General features: G+C 42.0%; 1 protein-coding gene and 1 pseudogene across 7 annotated transcripts in view; both read right to left on the bottom strand.

Moving 5' to 3' along the window:
• LOC147028081 (cAMP-regulated phosphoprotein 21-like) overlaps positions 1-22,500 on the bottom strand; it is a 135,833-nt gene that overhangs the window by 90,719 nt on the left and 22,614 nt on the right. For 5 of the 7 annotated variants that reach the window (XM_085878111.1, XM_085878112.1, XM_085878106.1 and 2 more), the window contains exons 2-7: positions 20,526-20,649; positions 16,400-16,478; positions 7,543-7,602; positions 7,215-7,355; positions 6,952-7,063; positions 3,397-3,498 (exon numbers count right to left, since the gene is read on the bottom strand). In XM_085878111.1, coding sequence (XP_085734237.1) covers positions 3,397-3,498; positions 6,952-7,063; positions 7,215-7,355; positions 7,543-7,602; positions 16,400-16,478; positions 20,526-20,649 — 618 coding nt within the window. Of the gene's footprint in view, positions 1-3,396; positions 3,499-6,951; positions 7,064-7,214; positions 7,356-7,542; positions 7,603-16,399; positions 16,479-20,525; positions 20,672-22,500 lie in introns of all 7 variants that reach the window. The other 2 variants (XM_085878108.1, XM_085878110.1) reach the window with 2 other exon arrangements.
• LOC147028082 (uncharacterized) lies at positions 7,611-15,866 on the bottom strand (annotated as a pseudogene).

Genomic DNA, 22,500 nt, shown 5'->3' with positions numbered 1-22,500 from the left:
TCGGGAGAGAGAGAGATCGGGAGAGAGAGAGATCGGGAGAGAGAGAGATCGGGAGAGAGAGAGATCGGGAGAGAGAGATCGGGAGAGAGAGAGATGGGGAGAGAGAGAGATAGGGAGAGAGAGATCGGGAGAGAGAGAGATCGGGAGAGAGAGATCGGGAGAGAGAGATCGGGAGAGAGAGATCGGGAGAGAGAGATCGGGAGAGAGAGATCGGGAGAGAGAGATCGGGAGAGAGAGATCGGGAGAGAGAGATCGGGGGAGAGAGAGATCGGGGGAGAGAGAGATCGGGGGAGAGAGAGATCGGGAGAGAGAGATCGGGAGAGAGAGATCGGGAGAGAGAGATCGGGAGAGAGAGATCGGGAGAGAGAGATCGAGAGATCGAGAGATCGAGAGATCGAGAGATCGAGAGATCGAGAGATCGAGAGATCGAGAGATCGAGAGATCGAGAGATCGAGAGATCGAGAGATCGAGAGATCGAGAGATCGAGAGATCGAGAGATCGAGAGATCGAGAGATCGAGAGATCGAGAGATCGAGAGATCGAGAGATCGAGAGATCGAGAGATCGAGAGATCGAGAGATCGAGAGATCGAGAGATCGAGAGATCGAGAGATAGAGATAGAGATAGAGATAGAGATAGAGATAGAGATAGAGAGAGAGAGAGAGAGAGAGATAGAGATAGAGATAGAGATAGAGATAGAGATAGAGAGAGATCGAGAGATCGAGAGATCGAGAGATCGAGAGATCGAGAGATAGAGATAGAGATAGAGATAGAGATAGAGATAGAGATAGAGAGAGAGAGAGAGAGAGAGACTTATGCCCCTCCACAGGGCTCTGCAGCCCATCTCACTGCCATGGCTGACAGTCCACTGGCCAAACAATTCATTCTGTCTCCTTTTAAAGCGTAATGTGCTTTCTGTGTGCCTTTGTGGCCAAGTCCTCACACAACGTCGCCCAAAATTTTTTTTTTTTTTTTCAGTCCTTTCCCAAGCTATACTGTCTAAAATAATATATACTGCCTACTCAGCGTCACTTTAAGACAACAACTTACTCTGACATTTTCCCTGTTTGCAAGAGTAAATAAACACGACGCGAATCACACAGACAATGCTATTCTTATGACAACTTAGCTCTGAATCCCCTACCACCTTCCAACAAACAATATTGATTTGTCCATTGTTACCCTCGCCGAAGGATTCGGAGAGGGTATTGCATTTGGGTCCGTTTGTTTGTTTGTTTGTTTGTTTGTTTGTCCGCACAGAACTTTCATGCTTTTCTCCGCCTCCGCTTGTCAGATCGAGACAAAATTTCAACACTTCTGCAACGACTCATGCAGAATATTTCAACGATAATTATGACGTTATAGGTCACGTGGTGTGGTAGCCATATTGGAAAAACAGAAAAACTTTGGACCTCTTTATCTCAAACCGCACGAAGGAAAAAATTGAAACTTGGCACATAGCAAGTACTCCTCATGGGAAATGAATGATTCTTTTATGACATCATAGGTGCCCTCATTATGAAATCATAAATGCATATGAAGAACGCCACATCCGATCAGTATGAACATTTTTGAGGGTCATCTCGGGATAAAATAGTCCACAGAAAAAAAAATTAATGACGTCATCAGTCACGTGCTTCAGCAGCCATATTGTTAAAAAAAAAACATCAAAAATCTTCTTTTCTGAAGTTCCTGAATAGATCGAGGCAAAACTTTACGCAAATGACCACCTGTCCATGAGGAACAAAAGGTTCACACATGATGTCATTGGTCACATGGTTTGACAGCCATATTGGATTTACCCTAAAACCTACAAAAATACTCTCCAGAATGGCTGGACAAATTGAGGGGAAACTTCACACAAGTGTTCCCCAAGCCATGGGTGCACAAGTGGCACATAGCAAGCACTCCTCATGGGGAGTGTGTGGTATTTTTTTTATGACATTATAGGTGCTTGCCTTCGTTATGACATCATAATTGCATATGTAGAACACTTCATACAATCAGTATAAAAAAATTTGAGGGTCATCTCGGGATAAAATGGTCCACCAAATTTTTTTGATGATGTCATCAGTCACGTGATTCAATAGGCATATTGTTTTTCGTTTTTCTAAACCATCAAAAATCTTCTCTGAAATGGCCGAAAAGATCGAGGTGAAACTTTCCACATATGACCGCCTATCCATGAGGAACAAAAGAGTCACACATATGATGTCATAAGTCACATGGTTTGGCAGCCATATTGGACTTACCTGAAAATATATAAAAATACACCACTCAAAAGAAGTTCTGGCAAGAGTTTGCAATCTCTGATTGCTCTTTTTCTTGTTTACTAATGAGAATGTTCTTGTGATTAAATGGAAAAGTGCAATTATATGTCCTAATGTCCTCATCATGCATGTCATTATAAATGTACAAGCTTGTCTATGAGTCATAGGTCACTGTAAGAAATTACCTACAAGTAATTCAATCTGACTTTTTTTTACTTTACATGCTTATATGAGTGATTAATAGATCTTCCATGCCCCAAAAACTGCTAAACACGAGTTTAGCCTGGCATTTAACACAAATGTAAGTCACTACAAATGACTGCTGCAATTCATGACGCCATTATCATGATTCCATATGCAGAAGTTTCCAGAAATTTCCTGTTTTCATGCATTCCTTCTCTGCAGATTAAAGTTTAATGCCAAATTCATAACTTACCTTTTTATGGTACTCAACTTTTCGAATTTCTTTTCACCACATCCATTATAATTATTCTCATTATTCAAACCACTTATAGGTGCAGCATGGAATTTAGGGACTATTAATCAAATGTGAGTCATAATGCCTTTTAATGACTTACTTTTTTGTGCAAAAATTGTGCAATTTATAAAATTAGGATTAATTGGAACGGGGGGGTGGGAGGGGGGTTGGTGAGTGCGGTGGATTGTTGGCACTTGCTATTGACGCGGAATAGGATTTCTTAAGATACCAATATCTCATATTCTCAGATAAAGATAATGGGATTGGTGGAATGAGTTGTTGTTGAAGGTACAGATAAAGGTCATGCTGTAGGAACAGGAGGACAGGTGACAGATAAAGCGCTTCAGTGAGACAAGTTTGCAAAATATGCCTCGTGAAGAAGAATATGAATAATGGATGGTAATGAAGAATAAATATGTGGCGTGCTGATGCCAGAGAGGAAAGGGAATTGAACCATTTTAATATGTTTCAAAAGCTTTCAAAAAAAAAGGAAGAAAGAAGCGTTTTCTTCAATGAAGACAATGAGAAAATGATAAAGGAAAAGGAGAGATGTCCAGGAAGTACATGTAGAACGCAGAATAGGATAGTCTCTGAGCGAAAGTTTTTTGGGGGGTTTTTTATTTTATATTTGAAGCAAAGGGTCTACTCACATTCTGTGCAAATATGCGCTCACGTACACGGTGATATTCCTCTGCTCGTTCCTCAAATGACTTGCTTCTACGCTCCTGCTGCAATGGCCTCATGCGATTGTGCTGTAAATACATATGAACAGCCAACTCAATCGAGTCAGAAAATTCAATCGTATTTGAAGTATTCATGAAACGTCTCATTCTATTTTTGCACACATTTAAAACACCTCTTCCAATTTCTATGTATCCGTTCATACAACCACTTAAAGTCATGATATTCATTTAGAGGAAAAAAAAATTGCTGATAAGTGAGAACGTATACCAGAATAAAAGCAAAACAAATAATAAGGACAGGAGCAGCAAATGTGATGCATTAAAGCTGCTTATTGGACTGCTGCCACAGCAAAACACAGGTAAGGACATGAACAATGTTTCAAGTAACTCACCACCATCTCAGATCCTCCTCCATCAAAAACAATTATATTTTCTGCACCCGTTAAACCACCAACCCTCCCCCACCACCCCCAATCCGACTGTTCAGTTTTTTTCTTCCTGAGAGTTTTCTTCTGTATCCATACTATTCACCCCCTGCATTCTCCCCCAACTCTCATCATTACCCTTATTTGTCCATCTCCGTCTATTTTCTCTCCCGGCCCTGCTGTTGGCATTTCACCCTTTTCTCTTTCTGCTGTTCCTTTTGTCCTGCTGCTTCCTGATCTGTTCTGTGTTCTAGCTCTTCCATGAGCCTGGACTCCATACCAAAAAAAAGAAAGAAAAGTAGAGCAAAGATGGTGCAAGGTGGAGGAAGATAGGTGGGAAATAAGGATTTTTTCATTACAACAGCAGCAGCTCCACATTGGCCTCAGCTCCCCAATCCACCTCATCTATTTTTCACCCAACCATCATTCTCATCAACAACAACATTCTTCATAATCTGATGATTTCACATCCAGAGGAAAAGCCCCAAGTCCTCACATCGTGCAGTGAATGAAATGCCACAATAGAAAGTGTCATAGCCCTGGCTCTGCATCGAAAGATGACAGCGCAACAATTGTCAAAAGATGGAAGATAAAGGTCATTCAGTATCAAAAATGCTGCCTTCAGGCTCAAAGTACCATTTTTCAGACAGCTGCCATAGCTGCAAGTCAGGAAGTTCAAGATTGGCCAAACTGTTTCAATACATTCGAATAAATTCTTAAAAACCAACAATGTTACAATGGTTCTTGGAATGGCACTGGACAAACAAAAACTAGCACAAATTTTTGATGGCAGTGGAAAATGGCTGCCACAGCCATCCTCAGCTGAATTTGAGATGGCCCAATATCCAAATCTGTTCATAATATGATAGGCTACTAGTGTGCCAAATTTGGTGCTTTCCTTACAAAATGCACAATTGTTATGCTAAGTTGCCCCACTATATTGTTGAAGCCAACAAAGGTGTTTTGTGTGAGGTTTGTGAGGAGAGTGGTATTGGAGTGGATTGGTCTGACTCAGTGTTGAGTGAGTGAGAGAAGGATGCGAGGGTTTGTGAGTGTATTAGGCATTCTGTAACTTTGAAGGGTGTGCAAAGTAATGCGATTGGTCTGTAGGAGGCTGCTTTGGTAGGTTCTTTGTTTGGTTTGAGGAGGGTAATGATTTTACCTCGTTTCCAAATTTGGAGAATTCTTGAGTGTTGGTAGGCCAAATTGCTTATACTTGCAAGGGTTGATATGCCGTGTGGTCCCAGGTGTTTTAAATGTAAATTGGAGATGTTGTCAGGGCCGGAAGCCTGTGAGTTTTCGATGATTTTGTTGTTTGTGCGGGAGTGAATGGCATGATGGTGGTGTCGCGTTTGCAGCTTAGTTTGCGTCTTGAAATCATTCTTTCCTCTTTTCTGGATCCAATTTGACTTGGGTTTGCGTAATGATCTGTGAGGATGATAGCTTGTTGTTTCTCTGATGGTATGTCTGTGGGAGTTAAGACTGCATGTGAGGGTGTTTTGCCATTGTTGGAGTTAGTGATTCTGTTTATGGTTTTGTAAAAGTGTTTGGTATTGGTTGAGTAGTCTCGTGTGCATAGAAAGGAGTACCAGTTTCGCATTTTTAAACACTATTATTTTGTTGTTGATTTCTGTGTTTAGTGTTTGAATCCTTTCTGCCATATCTGGTGCTTTGGGTATTCGTGTGCTGTGTTTTAAGTTGTCTCATTCGATGAGGTGTGCGATTTCTGGCGTGTAGTTGAGGTTGTATTTTTTGATATTGCCTTTTGGAATGTATTCAGTAGCTGCAGTAGTGATAATCATATTGAACCGCTTGATGTGGATGTCAACGTTGGTGGTGATGTTATTGTTGAAATTCTTGCTCAGTGTCATGCAAAAAGTTATCCCACATCAGTTTTTTTTGAAATTGGTGAATATTTTGTTTTTGTTTGTGTTGAGGTCTAGAGCTGTGTTTATGGCAATGATGACAGGTAGGCGATCTGAACGGAGTTGTTGTACAAAGTGAGAAAGAATAGAATGTGACATTTGGTGATGAGTTACTGTAACTAGCTTGATGTGGTGTGTGTGTGTGTGTGTGTGTGTGTGTGTGTGTGTGTGTGTGTGTGTGTGTGTGTGTGTGTGTGTGTGTGTGTGTGTGTGTGTGTGTGTGTGTGTGTGTTCGTTTGGATCATTCACTATAAACAAGGAATGCAGTTTGTGGCAATTATTTGGCATTTAGTGCTTGGTTGGTGATGGGTGCACCAGGCTGTGGCTTTGGCATTGAAGTCCCCTCCAATGATGGTGTTTGGGAGGGAGCAAAAGTTCTGTAATTGTGGTGAGTATTTGGTTGGTACAGTGGGGGTGTGTTTGGTGGTATGTAAATGTTTATGATGTTCGTGTGTGCTTTGTTACCAGTTTTAATTTTGAAAGCTTGATGTTCAAGTGTGTTGTCTGGTGGTACAAGTGTTTTTGTGTCTTGTGTGATATCTGAGCATCAAATTGAATTGTAAATGTATGTGGTGAGGCTTCCACCTCTGGCGTTCGGTCTGTGTGCGTATAAGTGGATAGTTGGGGATGATCGGTGTTTTGTTTTTCTCGTTTTCTTTGGTTTCTTGTATGATGGCTATATGAACGTTGTGAGAATGAACTGTTGAAGTTGTATGGCCTTGCTGACGAAGCTGTCTGTGTTGGTATTGTATTGGAGGATTTTAAGGTTTCATGTGCATTTCTGGAATTGAGGTGGTCGGTGTCCCGGGTTGGTTTCTAAGTCTCTGGCTGGAATGAGGAGAAAGGGGACGACTGTCAGAGGGAGGTCATACCTCAAAGAAGAAACAAAAATAATGAAATGTTCATTTTGAATATGTGATGCATGAGTGAGTGTGGTGTTTGATTGTTTATGTGTGAGGTGTTCGTTTGGAAGATGAGAGGGAGTGGGCCGGTCCATGGGGTCGATCGATAGTCGATCAGATGGTCAATCGGCATCTGACCGTGCTGCTCCGATGAATCTTGGCAGTAGGGAAGAGTGGGGAAGATTTGGCCCCCTTCTTGCGTTGGGAGGTGCAACCACCACAAAAAGGTATCCCCAATAGTTGCTCTATTCCAGTAGTTTACATATGTACCTGAAAATCATCTCGATCCATGCTAGCATTGTCCCTTTTGAGGATGAACCTTTTCTGAGACTCCTCCATCCGTCCTTCTTCTTTGAAATGCTCAGAAAACCTCTGTTCTGGACTGCACAAAAAAAAAAACAGCCATTTAAATTTTTCTTGTAGAAATGATGAAATGTAACAACAGCATCCTGAAACTGGCAATCCAATCATCATCTCATCCTATTCAAACATCTTCCTGTCCATTTTCTAAAAGAATCCCTAAAATTACTCACATTCGAGTACTTTGCGTGCGATTGACCACAACTGCCTTCCCCGTCTGGTCTACATTGTGGTCCATGCCAAAATATGCAGCGACGCGATGCACGAGCATGCGGTGATATGATGTCATCGGGGGGAATTTCTTGTAGTGCAACCTGAAAATGGGAGAAAAAAATGCATTATTGGGACAGGCTCTGTCTTTCATGTGATGCTTATGCTCACTTGGCCACATATCAAGATAGTTCCCAACCATTTTGGTGTGTAAGGTCAATTTCTGCTGATAATTTCAAATCTACAAATCAAATATTACATTGATTACAAGATTAAGATGCAGAAGCTTACTTGTTGTCATGAAGAAACTCAATGAGTTCTTGCTCCATCTTCAGTAGCATCATTCTGTCTCTGTCACCAAATGAAATAAACATGAAAGCAAACAATATGGCGATTCGAAAAAAAAAAAAATTGCCAAACAGAAGCACCTCTCCGAGAGTACTCCAATTAACATCACCTTCTTTGGCAGCCAAAACAAAATTAACTATAACGGCACTCGATCGAATGCATAACTCCGCCAAACTAAACAGTTTATGTTTTGTACCCCACTGATAGGTTGGATCTGCATCCGGACCTGAACCAAAATCGAATCGGCTTCTTAATGTCACCTAATCAACTCATCCACCTAGTTTTGTCATAAGCTGTCCACAACTTGTTGAGACATCGTACTACATGTATATTGTTTTTGGCTGCATCTCTCAATGGGGAAGAATCACTTAATAAAATTATAGTATCCAGATCCTGATCTTCACCAAAATCCAATCAATTCGTCCTTGTCTCACACACCCAACCTGCCAACAAGTTTCATCCAAATCCATCCAAAACATTTTGAGATATCCTGCTCACAGACAAAGTAAGACAAATAGATAGACAGACAGACAGACAGACAGACAGACAAACAGGAGTGAAAACATAACCTCTGTCCACCTATGGTGGCAGAGGTAATAAACATCTGCTTATTGCTGTGATCAAAAAAAAAAAAACATCGCTTGTTCCAAAAAAAACCCCACATTCTCAATATTGCTATAGATCAAGGTGTTTACAAGCTTTCTGGATTGTACAACTGACTGGGATCAGAAATCAAGCATCACTAGCGATACCCGTGCACATGCACGGGATAGCAGATGACACCGTACACGGGGAATGACAAAAATACGCATTGTGCAAAATGCAAGCGGTACTATGGAACGCCAAGACTTCCCAAACATTGTCGGCATGTCCGCTAAGTGCCACAGCAATTTCATAGGGATCGTGTGATGGCGAGCCGAGTTTTTAGTGTGAAAGCTTGGTATTATAATAGAGTTTTCCATCTTGCCTGAGTTTGATTCCCAGCAAGAATAACCTAATGAAAACCAACATTCTTTGGAAAAGAGGGGTCAGGAGGGCACTGAATTATGTCCATCATGTCATTGTGTGTATAACCGTGGTGCAACATTTATACAAATGATACAAATACAATCAGGATCAACAGTGCAGATGCAATCCGAACAATGGTTTGCCAGATAAATATTTCATGCATAACCCGGTTCCAGAGTTGCTGATGATTTCAACGACCTGCGACTGGTGTACAGATACAAAACTACAATGAATATAAAAGATATGACAGCCAGATCCATGACTTTACACAAGTACTCCAATCACAATACCGTATACACAATTATAAAAGCCTTTGGGAATTCCAGTCTGACTCTGATGACTTGTTCTTCTTCGTCTTCTTCTTCTTATTCTTCATATTCTTTGCAACAACCATAGATTGGATCATGAACAGCATCTTCTTTTCAACTTTCCTCTGATCTTCTCTGGTTTTTAACAACTGTGTCTGAGACTCTTCCATTCTCTTCTCTGCTAATTCGAGCACAGCTTGAGCTACAGTCGTTTCTTTAAAATCTCCCTCATTCAAAGCTTTCTTCAGTTTCTTGTTTACTTGGTCAATAAGACTGGTACTCACCACTAATGACATCTGTTGAATATCTTCTGAGCAACAGACTCCTCAGTCTTCTATAGATCTTCATTGTTATGTGAAAGTTCTGCCACCGCCTCCCTGGCAAGAGTTTGCGCCTTTTCTCGTTCATCTCTCTCACGACTACTCTCTTTTCTCTTTTCTTCTTCCCTGCTTTTGCATTCTTCCTCCAATCTTTGCATGCAGTGCATGTGTGCAGACCATCTCGATGACAGAAATTATATGGTGATTGGAACCATTTCAGGACGGTTGCCAAAAACTCTCATGCCGTCTGTGGTTGCTTTAAGGCCATTAATTGAGGCCTCGTTAAGGCTTACTCTGTCCTTGGTAACACTTTTACCACTCAAGGAGAAGGCCTTTTCCAGATCACTTTTTCCTTGTGATAGAGACAACACCATCTTCATCGGATTTCACAGGACGGGATATTTGCATTTGCCAAGACAGTCTTTCAGACCGAAGACCTTTCTCCAATACTCGTCAATCCTCTCTATAATTATTTCTCCATTTTTTTTCCAGACTACTCTACTGGTATGGTTTCCAGTTGATAGATTTTCCACTCATCTGCAACACAGTCACTGTCAATGCCCTTTTTCAGCTCCCGAGACAGACTTTTGATGGATCTAAACAACCATCCAGTAGAACAGTTCTTGGGTTGCAAACATCTTGCATATTTCATGATTGTGTTGGACAATGGCTACTTCTAATGTATGTAGATGCTGATCGAATTTCCGGATTCCAAAGAAGGCTCTTTCGTTATCCGAAGCTTTCATCTGACCGATGCTCATCCGTGTGTCTTCACCAATCCTGATAGACACCCTCTCAAGTTGGTCAGCAACAATGGATACATTAAGCAGTTGTTGGTCCTTGGCCACATCAATAGAGAATCTCTTCTTCACTCGTCTGATCAGCTTGCTGAGTAATTCATGAAGCTTATTGTGCAGGATGTGAATGAGTGGTTGTTCGGACTGGAAGAAGGTCAAGAACTCAGAATACATAGAGGAAAGAAACTTCAGAAAATGCACCTGAACTTTGATTTCTGACCGCTCTAGTTCCACCTTGATTCTCTTGCACCTGGATTTTGACAGATCCTTTGGTTGGTACTTCGGCAGGTAAACCAAGAATTACTCAGGGGGATTGCCAAAACTCAATAATGCGCTCCACAGCTGGTCCCAGTGACAGCCACCTACATTCAACACGTTTCAAAGGCTTTTTTTTACAGCCACCCCAAATTTTCTCTGTCCTTCTTGCAGGTCAACAGATCTTGCTGCAGCTCCTTTTAACCAATAGAAGACATCAACCACAAATTCTGGAACATTTGTAGCATATTCTGCTAGGCCTTTGGTGAATGCATCATGTACTATATGTAGAGTACACGTTCCTAGGTCAAGGAGCCCAGGGCCTCCCACATCAAGTGTAGCTTTGTTGAACATCCTCCATACAGTGGTGCTGCATTTGGATATGTCACTTCCAGGTAAGATTGTGTCCTTCAGCTACTGGTTGTATTCATCTATGGCTGAGATGATCTTCTTGGATAGGTCTTTGCCAATTGTATGGCCCAAGAGATACGTCTTCAGATGTTGGACCAGAACTTGTTCTCGATTCTCAGACCAGTATCGCACTTTCACTTCAAGCTGCTTCAAATTTTGAGCATTTATCTCGTCATACATCACACTGAATATGGCATCTGACTTATTTATCTCAATCATGATGACATTCTGAAAATACAGGCCCGTTTCGTTGAAATTAAATAAATGGATATTGGGTAAAAATCTCCTTTAGTTTACAAAAGAAACTCGATCATCTGTTGAATAAATAAAATATAATCAATAAAAAAACGAAATAGAGTTAGCTAAATGCACACCCTCAACTGTTTTAGCCATTTGTATCTTAATTTTACAATTATTATCTGCAGGTTATATTTAACACCATGTGTGTTGGTTTTCAAATAGGGATGTTTACTTAAGGAAAGAAGATCAAAGTAAGCAAGTCCCATCTAAATGCAATCGATTTTACAATGAGCGATGGAAAGAGGGGGGGGAGGGTTGAGGAATGGAGGGAGAGGGTGAGTGATGTGGGGGAGGGGGGAGCAAGGGGGAAATGGCGGGAGAGTGATGTGGGGGAGGGGGGGAAGCAAGGGGGAAATGGTGGGTGGTGGAACGAAAGGGGCAGGTGTACCATGGGGAATGGTGGAGAGTGGTAGGCGGGTTTTTGGGGGAGTCAGGGAGAAATTGGGGGAGTAAGTGGCAGGGAAGGTTGGTGGTAGGCTTGGACAAAAGAATCGATTGCCCAGTTGGAATCGATTCCCTCCGTCAGAACCGGGAATTAAACCCGATATGTTGGAGCCAATTACACGACTGGAACGGTTCCAATTCTGCGGAGTCGATTACCACGATGCGTTATCTCACTGTCGATTGATAATCCATTCGTTGGTTCAGGAAATTACAATAGCTTCTCCTATCATATTCTTTACAAAACAGACAACGACAAGTCAATTTTTCTGCATCTAGTTTGTGTTCAAGTTGTGAAGACAATGAGCAGACATGAACAATGAAACAGGAAATATCGGAATTTTAAAGATTAAAAATAAAAAATCGGATCCAATAAAAATAAAGGAAAAAAAATCTAGGAAATATAGGAGGATTGGGGAGCCTTGCAGAATTTTTTTGGAAAAAATAACAGTATCAAAGGCTCGTAGTGGCACACACGCACACACGCACTCACGCACGCACGCACGCACGCACGCACGCACGCACGCACGCACGCACGCACGCACGCACGCACGCACGCACACACACACACACACACACACACACACACACACACACACACACACACACACACACACGCACGCACGCACGCACGCACATACCTTGGCTTGGGGCCTTCCAGCACTTCCTGGTGCACTCTGGGTACCAGCGCAACACCACAACATTTCACAAGGGCAATTCCTCAGACGGAATTTCTTCAATCCCATGGATGCAAACGTATTAAGATTATCCATGTTCTCATCTATCTATAATTCCAGCAATCTGTGTGCGTGTGTGTGTGTGTGTGTGTGTGTGTGTGTGTGTGTGTGTGTGTGTGTGTGTGTGTGTGTCTGTGTGTGTGTCTGACCACTGTTTCTCGACAACCACTGGTCCGATCTAATTGAAACTTGCCAGATATATTGCTGGGGACCTGAGGATGTGCCTTCTCAAGGTTTGATATTAATCGGACAAGTGCTTCCCAAGTTACGGCCATTTATTTACCAAACCAATGAAGACACGTTGTTGCGTGGGTGTGGCCGATGGGGGAAGGGAAGCTCAGCCACGTTCCTCATTACGGGTTACAACGTACGGACTTCTGGAGAGTGATGACTTCGTGTATTCTAATAATTTCTCGATTTCTCATGCGCATTTATAGAGAAAACACTATGCCCCAAGTTATGATTGTTTTCATATGAAACGGTGTATAAATTTCGGTAACATGAGAGCGAGCTGGTGTGCTCCGAACCAGGAAGTAATTTTTTTCTCTCTCTTCTCTTCTCTTTTTGTTTTTCCTTGCGATGACATTGCGAAAAGGCAAAATACGCTGGCGCAAATTGAATATTTGGGCATTAAAACTAAATTGCGAATAATCTGCGAACTTCCGGACCACGCATGTACGGGCACGCGAGAGCGAAGAAACGGCCTGTGTGGTTGTTGTTTGTTGCTCGCGGTTTGAATTTTTTTTTTTTTTTTTTTTACAGGCACCAACTAGTCCTCTTAATTGCTGAATGTCAAGCAAGCACCACATACAGTAGACATTGAGGGTCCAAATATTAGATTCTGCCCAAAGTGTGGGAAAGCAATCCACATTTTAAAGAGCTCAGTTATCCCAGCAAACAATATATTTTTACATTTTTGCAGTCTTTGTTACGACTTGGCCAGGGTTTTAAGAGCCAACCTCCCAAACCATTCCACCACCGTGTTAATCAGTTCATCTTTCTATCGCATTCCATACTTGTGCCAAGTTTGGTTGAAATTCCTTCAGCGGTTCACAAGTTATTCCGATAAAAAAGAAAGATTTGCAATTAAAGATCAAATACCCTTTGACCTTTGAGAAATGATATTTTGAACCCAAAATCTAACGAGTTCATCTTTGATTACATTCGGTGCTTGTGCCAAATTTGGTCGAATTCCTCAGTGGTTCTCAAGTAATCATGATAACAACAAAACAAAAAAACACTCCCGATGACAGACAGACGCGTGGACACCCTAAAACATACTGCATCCATCCTTCGGCTGCGTAGGCATAAAACGGGGAGGGGGGGGGTATAATTAAGCATTTCATTGAATAGCCTGTTATCTCCCTCTGGTCTCCAACATACCAGACTCAGTGGCATAATAGTTAATAGTATCCGTTCTGAGTCTGGGAGGTCGGCAGATTGAAACGAGGCCGAGTCACTGGGAGGTCGGCAGATTGAAACGAGGCCGAGTCATACCAAATACTAAAAATGGTACGTGCTGCTTCCTTAATTGACGTTCAGCATTTTAAAAAGGATAGAGTACGGTCAAACAACCAAAACACAGGCACGATGGACCTAATGGGCTCCTACTGTGTTGAAGTCCTGTTATTATTTCCATAATTTTGCAGTTTTAGAGGCTGAAACAGGTATTTTTTTATTGGTGTGATGAGCTGACTTTTTCAGGAACTGAAGGGATGAGCAAGAGTGGGCAGCAGAAAGAAAAAGGTTCTATAGAAAGATTAAAAAGGATCAAAAGATTGGAGGTGAGCTTTATTTATAATCGGCAAGCAAGGAGTGTGGTGAATGATGAGTATACAATCAAAATTGTGCACTGAATGCAACTTCAGGGAATGTCACAGTAATTTATATGGAAACAGTAATGTCTTGTCTTTTAAGGTCGACTATTGTCTGTGGATAAGCATGTGATGTTGCTCTGCCTTTCAACTTTGTATGACAAGTTGAGTTATTTTGACAAACATACTCCATGATCAACAGAGACAGACTTCCCCAATGAGCAGTGAGCACCAGGACTGGAATCCCAGAAGGTGTGGGTTAAAATCTTGAAGCAGATTAACTGGTTGCAAACAAAATACCAATTTGCAACGACAAAGCAAAGCCATGTCAACAACGATTATGTTCAGTGTTATGCCAACAAATGTTAGTCATAATATCCAAAAGAGTGCAGCATATTGTTGCGGTTCTGCAAAACCACATGCCTCTAAGGCAATGACACCCAAATACAGTGATCCCCAAGCAGTTATTTCATTAGTCTTCATGCAGTTAGTCCTGCCATAATGTCTCGTGGGTTAACGGGACGAAGTGCGTTGCATAGGTCTCGTAGTTACGGTAGGAATCAGAATATGAATCATAGGCACTTACTAAACCAAACCCTGTCCTTTTAGCCGAAGTACAAAAACAAGCATGCAAGCACAAACGCCATTCAAGAAGCAATTGATAATCCGCACACCACGATGCCTCTCGTGACTCGGATCCACCACATCTCAACAACACACCATACCATCTGCGCATGGGAATCGCGCACCATCATTTCCTTAAAATCTGCGCACCAATTCCCAACCGGCACTTCACCTGACTTCGCACCTCGCTCACCAGACCTCACCACTTTGACCACAAACGCCTCCCGCATATGGAAAAAAATATTCCCACACCCCTTCATGCCTCTGCATCACTACAATTCGCCACTCTATTTTGAGGAGCACCGCACGACTCGGATTGTCATCGGCACCGTGCGATGCTCGACCACGCAACAGACGTTAATCGCTCAACCGCATCTCATCGGGGACTTCCCGGGTGAGCATCCGGAATTGATACAACCCTCATCCAGTCACCAGACCATGGCAAGACCAGGGGCAATGAGGAGGGGTCGCGAGAAGGGCAATCCGGCAATGTAATTAAGCAGGAGATAACGTGCCATATCACGAGGTGGGAACGCTCAGGCGAAGCGTCCCACGTCGGTTCACGTTACACATACAGCCCTGAACACAGATAGATTAGAGATCTTTCTCCTCACACATCTATTCTCCTCTCTCTATCCACCCCTCCATCCCATCTTCTTTGGATGCACAAAAAACATCACTGACACAATCCCATTTTCCTCTGTCACGACACCACACCCCCCCACATTGCACAACACCACACTTCCCACTCCCACACCTAAGACACAACCAGTCTTCCTCCACCTACTTCTCCCTAAGCATTCTGGGTTGCATTGGTCTGCCGACCGCATCAGGTATTGAGAGGTCGTTTACTCTCACCTGCTTTCTTTTTCTCTAAGCTATATCTAATCTTCCTCAGGTGTGTGTGTGTGTGTGTGTGTGTGTGTGTGTGTGTGTGTGTGTGTGTGTGTGTGTGTGTGTGTGTGTGTGTGTGTGTGTGTGTGTGTGTGTGTGTGTGCGTGCGTGCGTTGGTGCCTGTCCTAGCATAAATCAAGATTGTAGAAGATATAACGGGATAACTCGGCTCTGTGTCTGCTTTTGTAAGATTGCTTGTCTTTTGCCGCATCCCACAAATTCCTTACTATTTCCTGCTGAACAGAAAATAAAACCCCATTCAATGTGCCACATACCTTTCCTCACTTGATTGTAAATAAATGCTTTGTACAGAAATGTACCCAACTCGTTTTCGTGTTTTCTTCCATTGGTCCAGCATGGCTCGCACCCTCGTTCAGCCGGGATGTTATTCCCCAACGATCTGTTTCCTAGCCGATGCATGCTTGGCAGTCCCGCTTGACTGCATCTGATCAGGTAAGGTGATCCGGTTTGAGCAAGTGCGTACCGAGGTCGTGTCCCCCGGAAACTAGATCACGTGACCTTTAAGTAAAAGGTATTCATTAGATGGCGGACCCTAAGTCACATGGTCGAGTTATTGGTGTCAAAGGTAGATTAGCGACCCGGTGCGTCATGAAGTTATTCATGTGCAATGGCCTGCAATTCCAGAGAGTCTGGTGGGAACCTGAGGTCGTTCACCCCTCGTGGTCTTCGCTCCCGACCCCGGTTCCGCAACACATCAAACAAAACTGGTTGAATGATGAAAATAATTTGATAATTCAAACACTTCTTTAACTACAAACTCAATAATGAGCAGATCTTTTTCAACTTTTCAGTCATGATTATTTGAACTCCATTCAAAAAGTCGTATTTTAAGTTAAAATTAGTCAGACAGACTTCAATTCTTCCGCTCACCGTGGGTTATTCTTCAGTGTGTTAACCAGGAACTCATGGAGGTCGATTCCAGTTGAATCTGTATATTCCTGGCTGGAATCTGGAAGGAAACCACAAAACAACATACATTCTCTTTGTTCGATCTATTGTTGTACCTCATGATGTGGTTAAATATATGAGGTCACATTTCTCCATCTGTACTTTCATTTGTGTTCCAAATAACGACTTATATGCTATGAACGGCAATGCAAGTGAAAACACACATGATGCTGAGAATCACAAATGAAATCAATTGGTAGTGTCTCACCCCTCGTATGCTCACAAAAAGTTCCAGGACCCACATTCTCACATGAAAACAATTTAGCATTCTGATGTACCATTACTCTTTTACAGAGCGTCAGTGTTGCGGAAGCAGTTTATTTACAAGGACTAAACTGGATGGTTTGCCCTTCCCTTCCGAGCAGTAGTTAGGGCAGGGACTTGTAGCTTGGACACAGTGCCAGCGATAGCTCACCGACTCTTTGCGAAGGACACAGTGGAATTTTAAACGTCAACCAACAAACTAATTGCATTCACATTAATGAATCACCCTGCCTGCGAAACACCAGGATGACAATTTATAGCTGGGCCGACATTCAAACCCATGCTAGGCAGCTTAGAGGTGAGTGCGCATACCTCTCGGCCCTCGTCCCAGCCCTTATTTATGCATATATGTTAGTATTTAGTTTGATCACCTTCAAAATAGTCACCTTAATGTTCAATAATTTTTTGCAACATTTATGAAGAGCTTTGGAACAGTTGCTGCAAGCTGCTCTTGTCAAGCATCTTCCTTCCACACATTAGTTGGGGCTGATTGGAAATCATCTATTGGGCCTATGGTTGTACGGGTACACCCAGATAATCACCCGATGTGATTATATACTCCAAAATGGTAGAGTTGTTTTCCACATCAGTTTTCAATTATCTGCATGTTGTCATTTCTATTCCTTATCTGATAATGTCCTGTGATCAATACACGCAGCCATCTAACATTTTCAAATCTGTATGGTGGTGGCCACTGCTGGCGAGGTAAGAAAGGATATGCACTCATTGTGAATTGTGAATGGCCATCCACTGTGTTCGTCATCGACAATGAATGCAAGCCTCTCGTGAAATCACATGCCACTCGCAAGCAAGACTTTCTCAGAGCAGCCAATCCATAGGTTACAGTTAACTGGGACATGTCTACAGCAGATTTTTCAGTTTTTGCGCAACACTTGATGTTTCCACATTGTTCAAACTGTGACATTTTCAACAACACTTGGAGCTGGAAGTTTAAAATACTGTAAAAGAAAATGCACCACTTTGTTACTTCCAGATGATGAAGAACTCCAACGTGGAGTGCCAGGTTGAATAGTACTAGCTTGTGGCACATTTGCCATCTATTACCAATCATGTGACATGCAATGGAGGCAATGTTAGAGTTCTTGTATTCTATTTTTCCCTTGTTGCTCATTCCCCTGCTTGTTTGCCTCACAACCCCATTATTGATGCATTGCCTTTTCCATGAGCCTGAATTTCATCATATATATATATATATATATATATATATATATATATATATATATATATATATATATATATATATATATATATATATATATATATATATATATATATATATATATATATATATATATATATATATATATATATATATATATATATATATATATATATATATATATATATATATATATATATATATATATATATATGTATGTATATGTTGTTGTTCGTCTTTCGGCTGCTCCCGTAAGGGGTCGCCACAGCGGATCATCCGTTATGATCCGCATACTAATTTGGCATAGGTTTTACGCCAGATGCCCTTCCTGACGCAACCCTGGTCGCCTCTTACGACACAGGGATAAGGATTGGGTTTCGCCATGATTCCGGGCTGCCCTACACCCTCTCATCCCTACACCCTACACCCTCTACACCCTCTCGAGCCCAGTGCAGAGCTCATCCTCAAGCGATCCTCCAACCCAAGCCTCCGAGTAGCCGGATTGCAGGCGCACGCCACTACGCCCGGTGTGTGTGTGTGTGTGTCTATGTGTATGTGTATGTGTATGTGTATGTGTATGTGTATGTGTATGTGTATGTGTATGTGTATGTGTATGTGTATGTGTATGTGTATGTGTATGTGTATGTGTATGTGTATGTGTATGTGTATGTGTATGTGTATGTGTATGTGTATGTGTGTGTGTGTGTGTGTGTGTGTGTGTGTGTGTGTGTGTGTGTGTGTGTGTGTGTGTGTGTGTGTGTGTGTGTGTGTGTGTGTGTGTGTGTGTGTGTGTGTGTGAGAGCCTGGTGTTGGCACAGTGGTTAGGGCAATGGCTTGGGATCCAAAAGGTCCTGAGTTAAAGCCCCGTTGGGCCACTGAATTAAAACACCAGGGGGTTGACTCAGCCTGTCATCTTTCCAAGGTCGGCGAAATGAGTACCAGTGTACTGGGCCGGTGTATACCCCAGTTAAAATAGGTGTACCAGATCCCTGTGTCGCAAGAGGCGACCAGGGTTGCGTCAGGAAGGGCATCCGGTGTAAAACATGTGCCAAATCACTATGCGGATCATATGGATGATCCGCTGTGGCGACCCCTAACGGGAGCAGCCGAAAGAAGAAGAAGATATATATATATATATATATATATATATATATATATATATATATATATATGTATATATATATATATATATATATATATACATATATATGCATATATATAGACTCGTATGATGGAAAGCAGGTTCTGAAACATTTTGATCAGTCCTTGTCGACCAAAATCAATCACACCCTTTAAATCACAACAGACTGCATCAAGAGTATTAGGGTTAAAGATAGGATGACTAAGAAGCCCAATGAAACAAAGAAAACATGAAAAAAACTGGAAGGGAGTGCACTCAGTGTAGAGCGCATACCTTTACCCAGATCCGGATTTGGATCTTCAGCAAAATCAAATCAATACATCGCTGTCACAGACCCAACCGATCCACCAACTTTTGTCTGAATCCGGCCATAACTTTTTGAGATATCGTGCTACATATATATCATTTTTTGGTCCCATCTCTCAATCGTGAAGAATCACTTTCCTTGTCACACCCAACATGCCCACAAAAATTTCAGACAAAGCCATCCAAAATTTTTGGCATACCCTGCACACAGACAAACAAACAAACAAACAGAAAGAGTAGGGTGAAAACATAACCTCCCTCTGCTTTCGATAGAGGAAGTTACGAGGAGAAATAAAACAATTCAAAACACAAATGTGTGTGTGCACATACACACTTTCAGGCAGTAACAATAAAATTCAGGTGTGACCATGAATGAAATGAACATTTGAACATTTCACCAATTAATCGTCCTTTGTACCACATTTAATTAACTATCTCATAAAACGACACTCAGTAGAGTGCCTCCGCCAGGCTAAAGAAGTTTACGTTTTGGTGTCTCCTGAGGCCAGATCTGCATCCGGACCTGAACCAAAATCTAATTGGCTTGTTCTCATCATCAAACCAACTTCCTGCATCGTTTTTTTTTGTCATCATAAAATCCACCAAGTTTTGTCAAAATACATCCACAACTTTTTGAAATATCGTGCGATTTATCGTTTTTGGCCACCATCTCTAAATGTTGAAGAATTACTTGAGAATTTACAACAAAAAAAAATTTCTCGTATCTAGATCTGGATTTTCACCAAAATCGAATCAATTCGTCCTCGTCACACACCAAACCTCGTCACCAAGTTTTGTCCGAACAGAAATACAGAGACAGACAGACAGACAGAAAACATAACCATCCACCTTTGGTGGTGGAGGTAATTAAAATAAATAAAAACCCCATAGAATTGGCATACACATCCATAGCATCAACAGAACTGCATTCACAGCAAGGAAATACACTTTTGTTAATGACAGCATAGATAGTTAAATCATGTCTTATTTTGACTGGCCAACCGGATCAACAAAACAAAACTTCACTGGACCACAGAGATTTTCTCTGCGAGAGGAAACCTAAAATTGAACCCTGAAGTATTAACCGATTTACAACGTATGATCTACAACTGATCACGATCGTAACAGTAATGGCTAAATGTCAAAGCCAGGCGAACCTCTTGACAAGATGTGAGGAACTTTCGCCTGTTTCTCGGTCTGACCTCGATCTCCGTTCTTCTCCTTCAACGTTGCCTCTCGCCCAGTCTTCTCAAGCCGATCTATGCCTTGACCAGACATGTCCTTCAGAGCATATATAAACGCACTGTTTACATGAGGGCAGTGCAAGCAAAAACAAGCACTTTACAAACTAAGAACAAATCAAAAATCACACCGAAAATCAGCTACATCAATGCCAGTCAAATTACGACACAGAAACCATTCAGAAGTTTAAATATATATTGAATAAGAAGAGCAGCTTTCAAATTAAGTTTATTTTTGTCAAATTGAAAGAATTAGTACACCCTCTCACTGTGGGAATGGCAGGTAGGATCATGTTATTATTTTTCTGGGACGTACAGTGGGGAGAACAAGTATTTGATACACTGCCGATTTTGCAGGTTTTCCCACTTACAAAGCACGTAGAGTTCTGTAATTTTTATCATAGGTACACTTCAACTGTGAAAGATGGAATCTAAAACAAAAATCCTGAAAATCACATTGTATGATTTTTAAATAATTAATTTACATTTTATTGCATGAAATAAGTATTTGATCACCAACCAACCAGTAAGAATTCCGGCTCTCACAGAGCTGTTAGTTTTGTCTTTCAGAAGCCCTCCCATTCTCCACTCATTACCTGTATTAACTGCACCTGTTTGAACTCGTTATCTGCATAAAAGACAGCTGTCCACACTCAATCAATCAGACTCCAACCTCTCCACAATGGGCAAGACCAGAGAGCTGTCCAAGGACATCAGGGACAAAATTGTAGACTTGCACAAGGCTGGGATGGGCTACAGGACAATAGGCAAGCAGCTTGGTGAGAAGGCAACAACTGTTGGCGCAATTAATAGAAAATGGAAGAAGTTCAAGATAAAAGTCAATCTCCCTTGGTCTGGGGCTCCATGCAAGATCTCACCTCGTGGAGCCTCAATGATCATGAGAAAGGTGATATGAGGGATCAGCCCAGAACTACATGGCAGGACCTGGTTAATGACCTGAAGAGAGCTGGGACCACAGTATCAAAGAAAACCATAAGTAACACACCACGCCGTCATGAATTAAAATCCTGTAGCGCACGCAAGGTCCCTCTGCTCAAGCCAGCGCACGTCCAGGCCCGTCTGAAGTTTGCCAATGACCATCTGGATGATCCAGAGGAGGAATGGGAGAAGGTCATGTGGTCTGATGAGACCAAAATAGAGCTTTTTGGTTTAAACTCCACTCGCCATGTTTGGAGGAAGAAGACGGATGAGTACAACCCCAAGAACACCATCCCAACCGTGAAGCATGGAGGTGGAAACATCATTCTTTGGGGATGCTTTTCTGCAAAGGGGACAGGACGACTGCACCGTATTGAGGGGAGGATGGATGGGGCCATGTATTGAGATCTTGGCCAACAACCTCCTTCGCTCAACAAGAGCATTGAAGATGGGGCGTGGCTGGGTCTTCCAGCATGACAACGACCCGAAACACACAGCCAGGGCAACTAAGGAGTGGCTCCGTAAGAAGCATCTCAAGGTCCTGGAGTGGCCTCGCTAGTCTACAGAGCTGAACCCAATAGAAAATCTTTGGAGGGAGCTGAAAGTCTGTGTTTCCCAGCAACAGCCCCGAAACCTGAAGGATCTGGAGAAGATCTGTATGGAGGAATGGGCCAAAATCCCTGCTGCAGTCTGTGCAAACCTGGTTAAGAACTATAGGAAACGTCTGATCTCTGTAATTGCAAACAAAGGTTTCTGTACCAAATATTAAGTTCTGTTTTTCTGATGTATCAAATACTTATTTCATGCAATAAAATGCAAATTAATTATTTAAAAATCATACAATGTGGTTTTCAGGATTTTTGTTTTAGATTCCATCTTTCACAGTTGAAGTGTACCTATGATAAAAATTACAGACCTCTACGTGCTTTGTAAGTGGGAAAACCTGCAATAT

The sequence above is a fragment of the Eptatretus burgeri genome, chromosome 4 (genome assembly GCF_056783735.1).
Source record: "Eptatretus burgeri isolate ZD-2024b chromosome 4, Ebu_testis_v1, whole genome shotgun sequence".
Lineage (NCBI taxonomy): Eukaryota > Metazoa > Chordata > Myxini > Myxiniformes > Myxinidae > Eptatretus > Eptatretus burgeri.
Note: the sequence above shows the minus strand (reverse complement) of the source record. Positions and strands in the feature narration are given on the sequence as shown.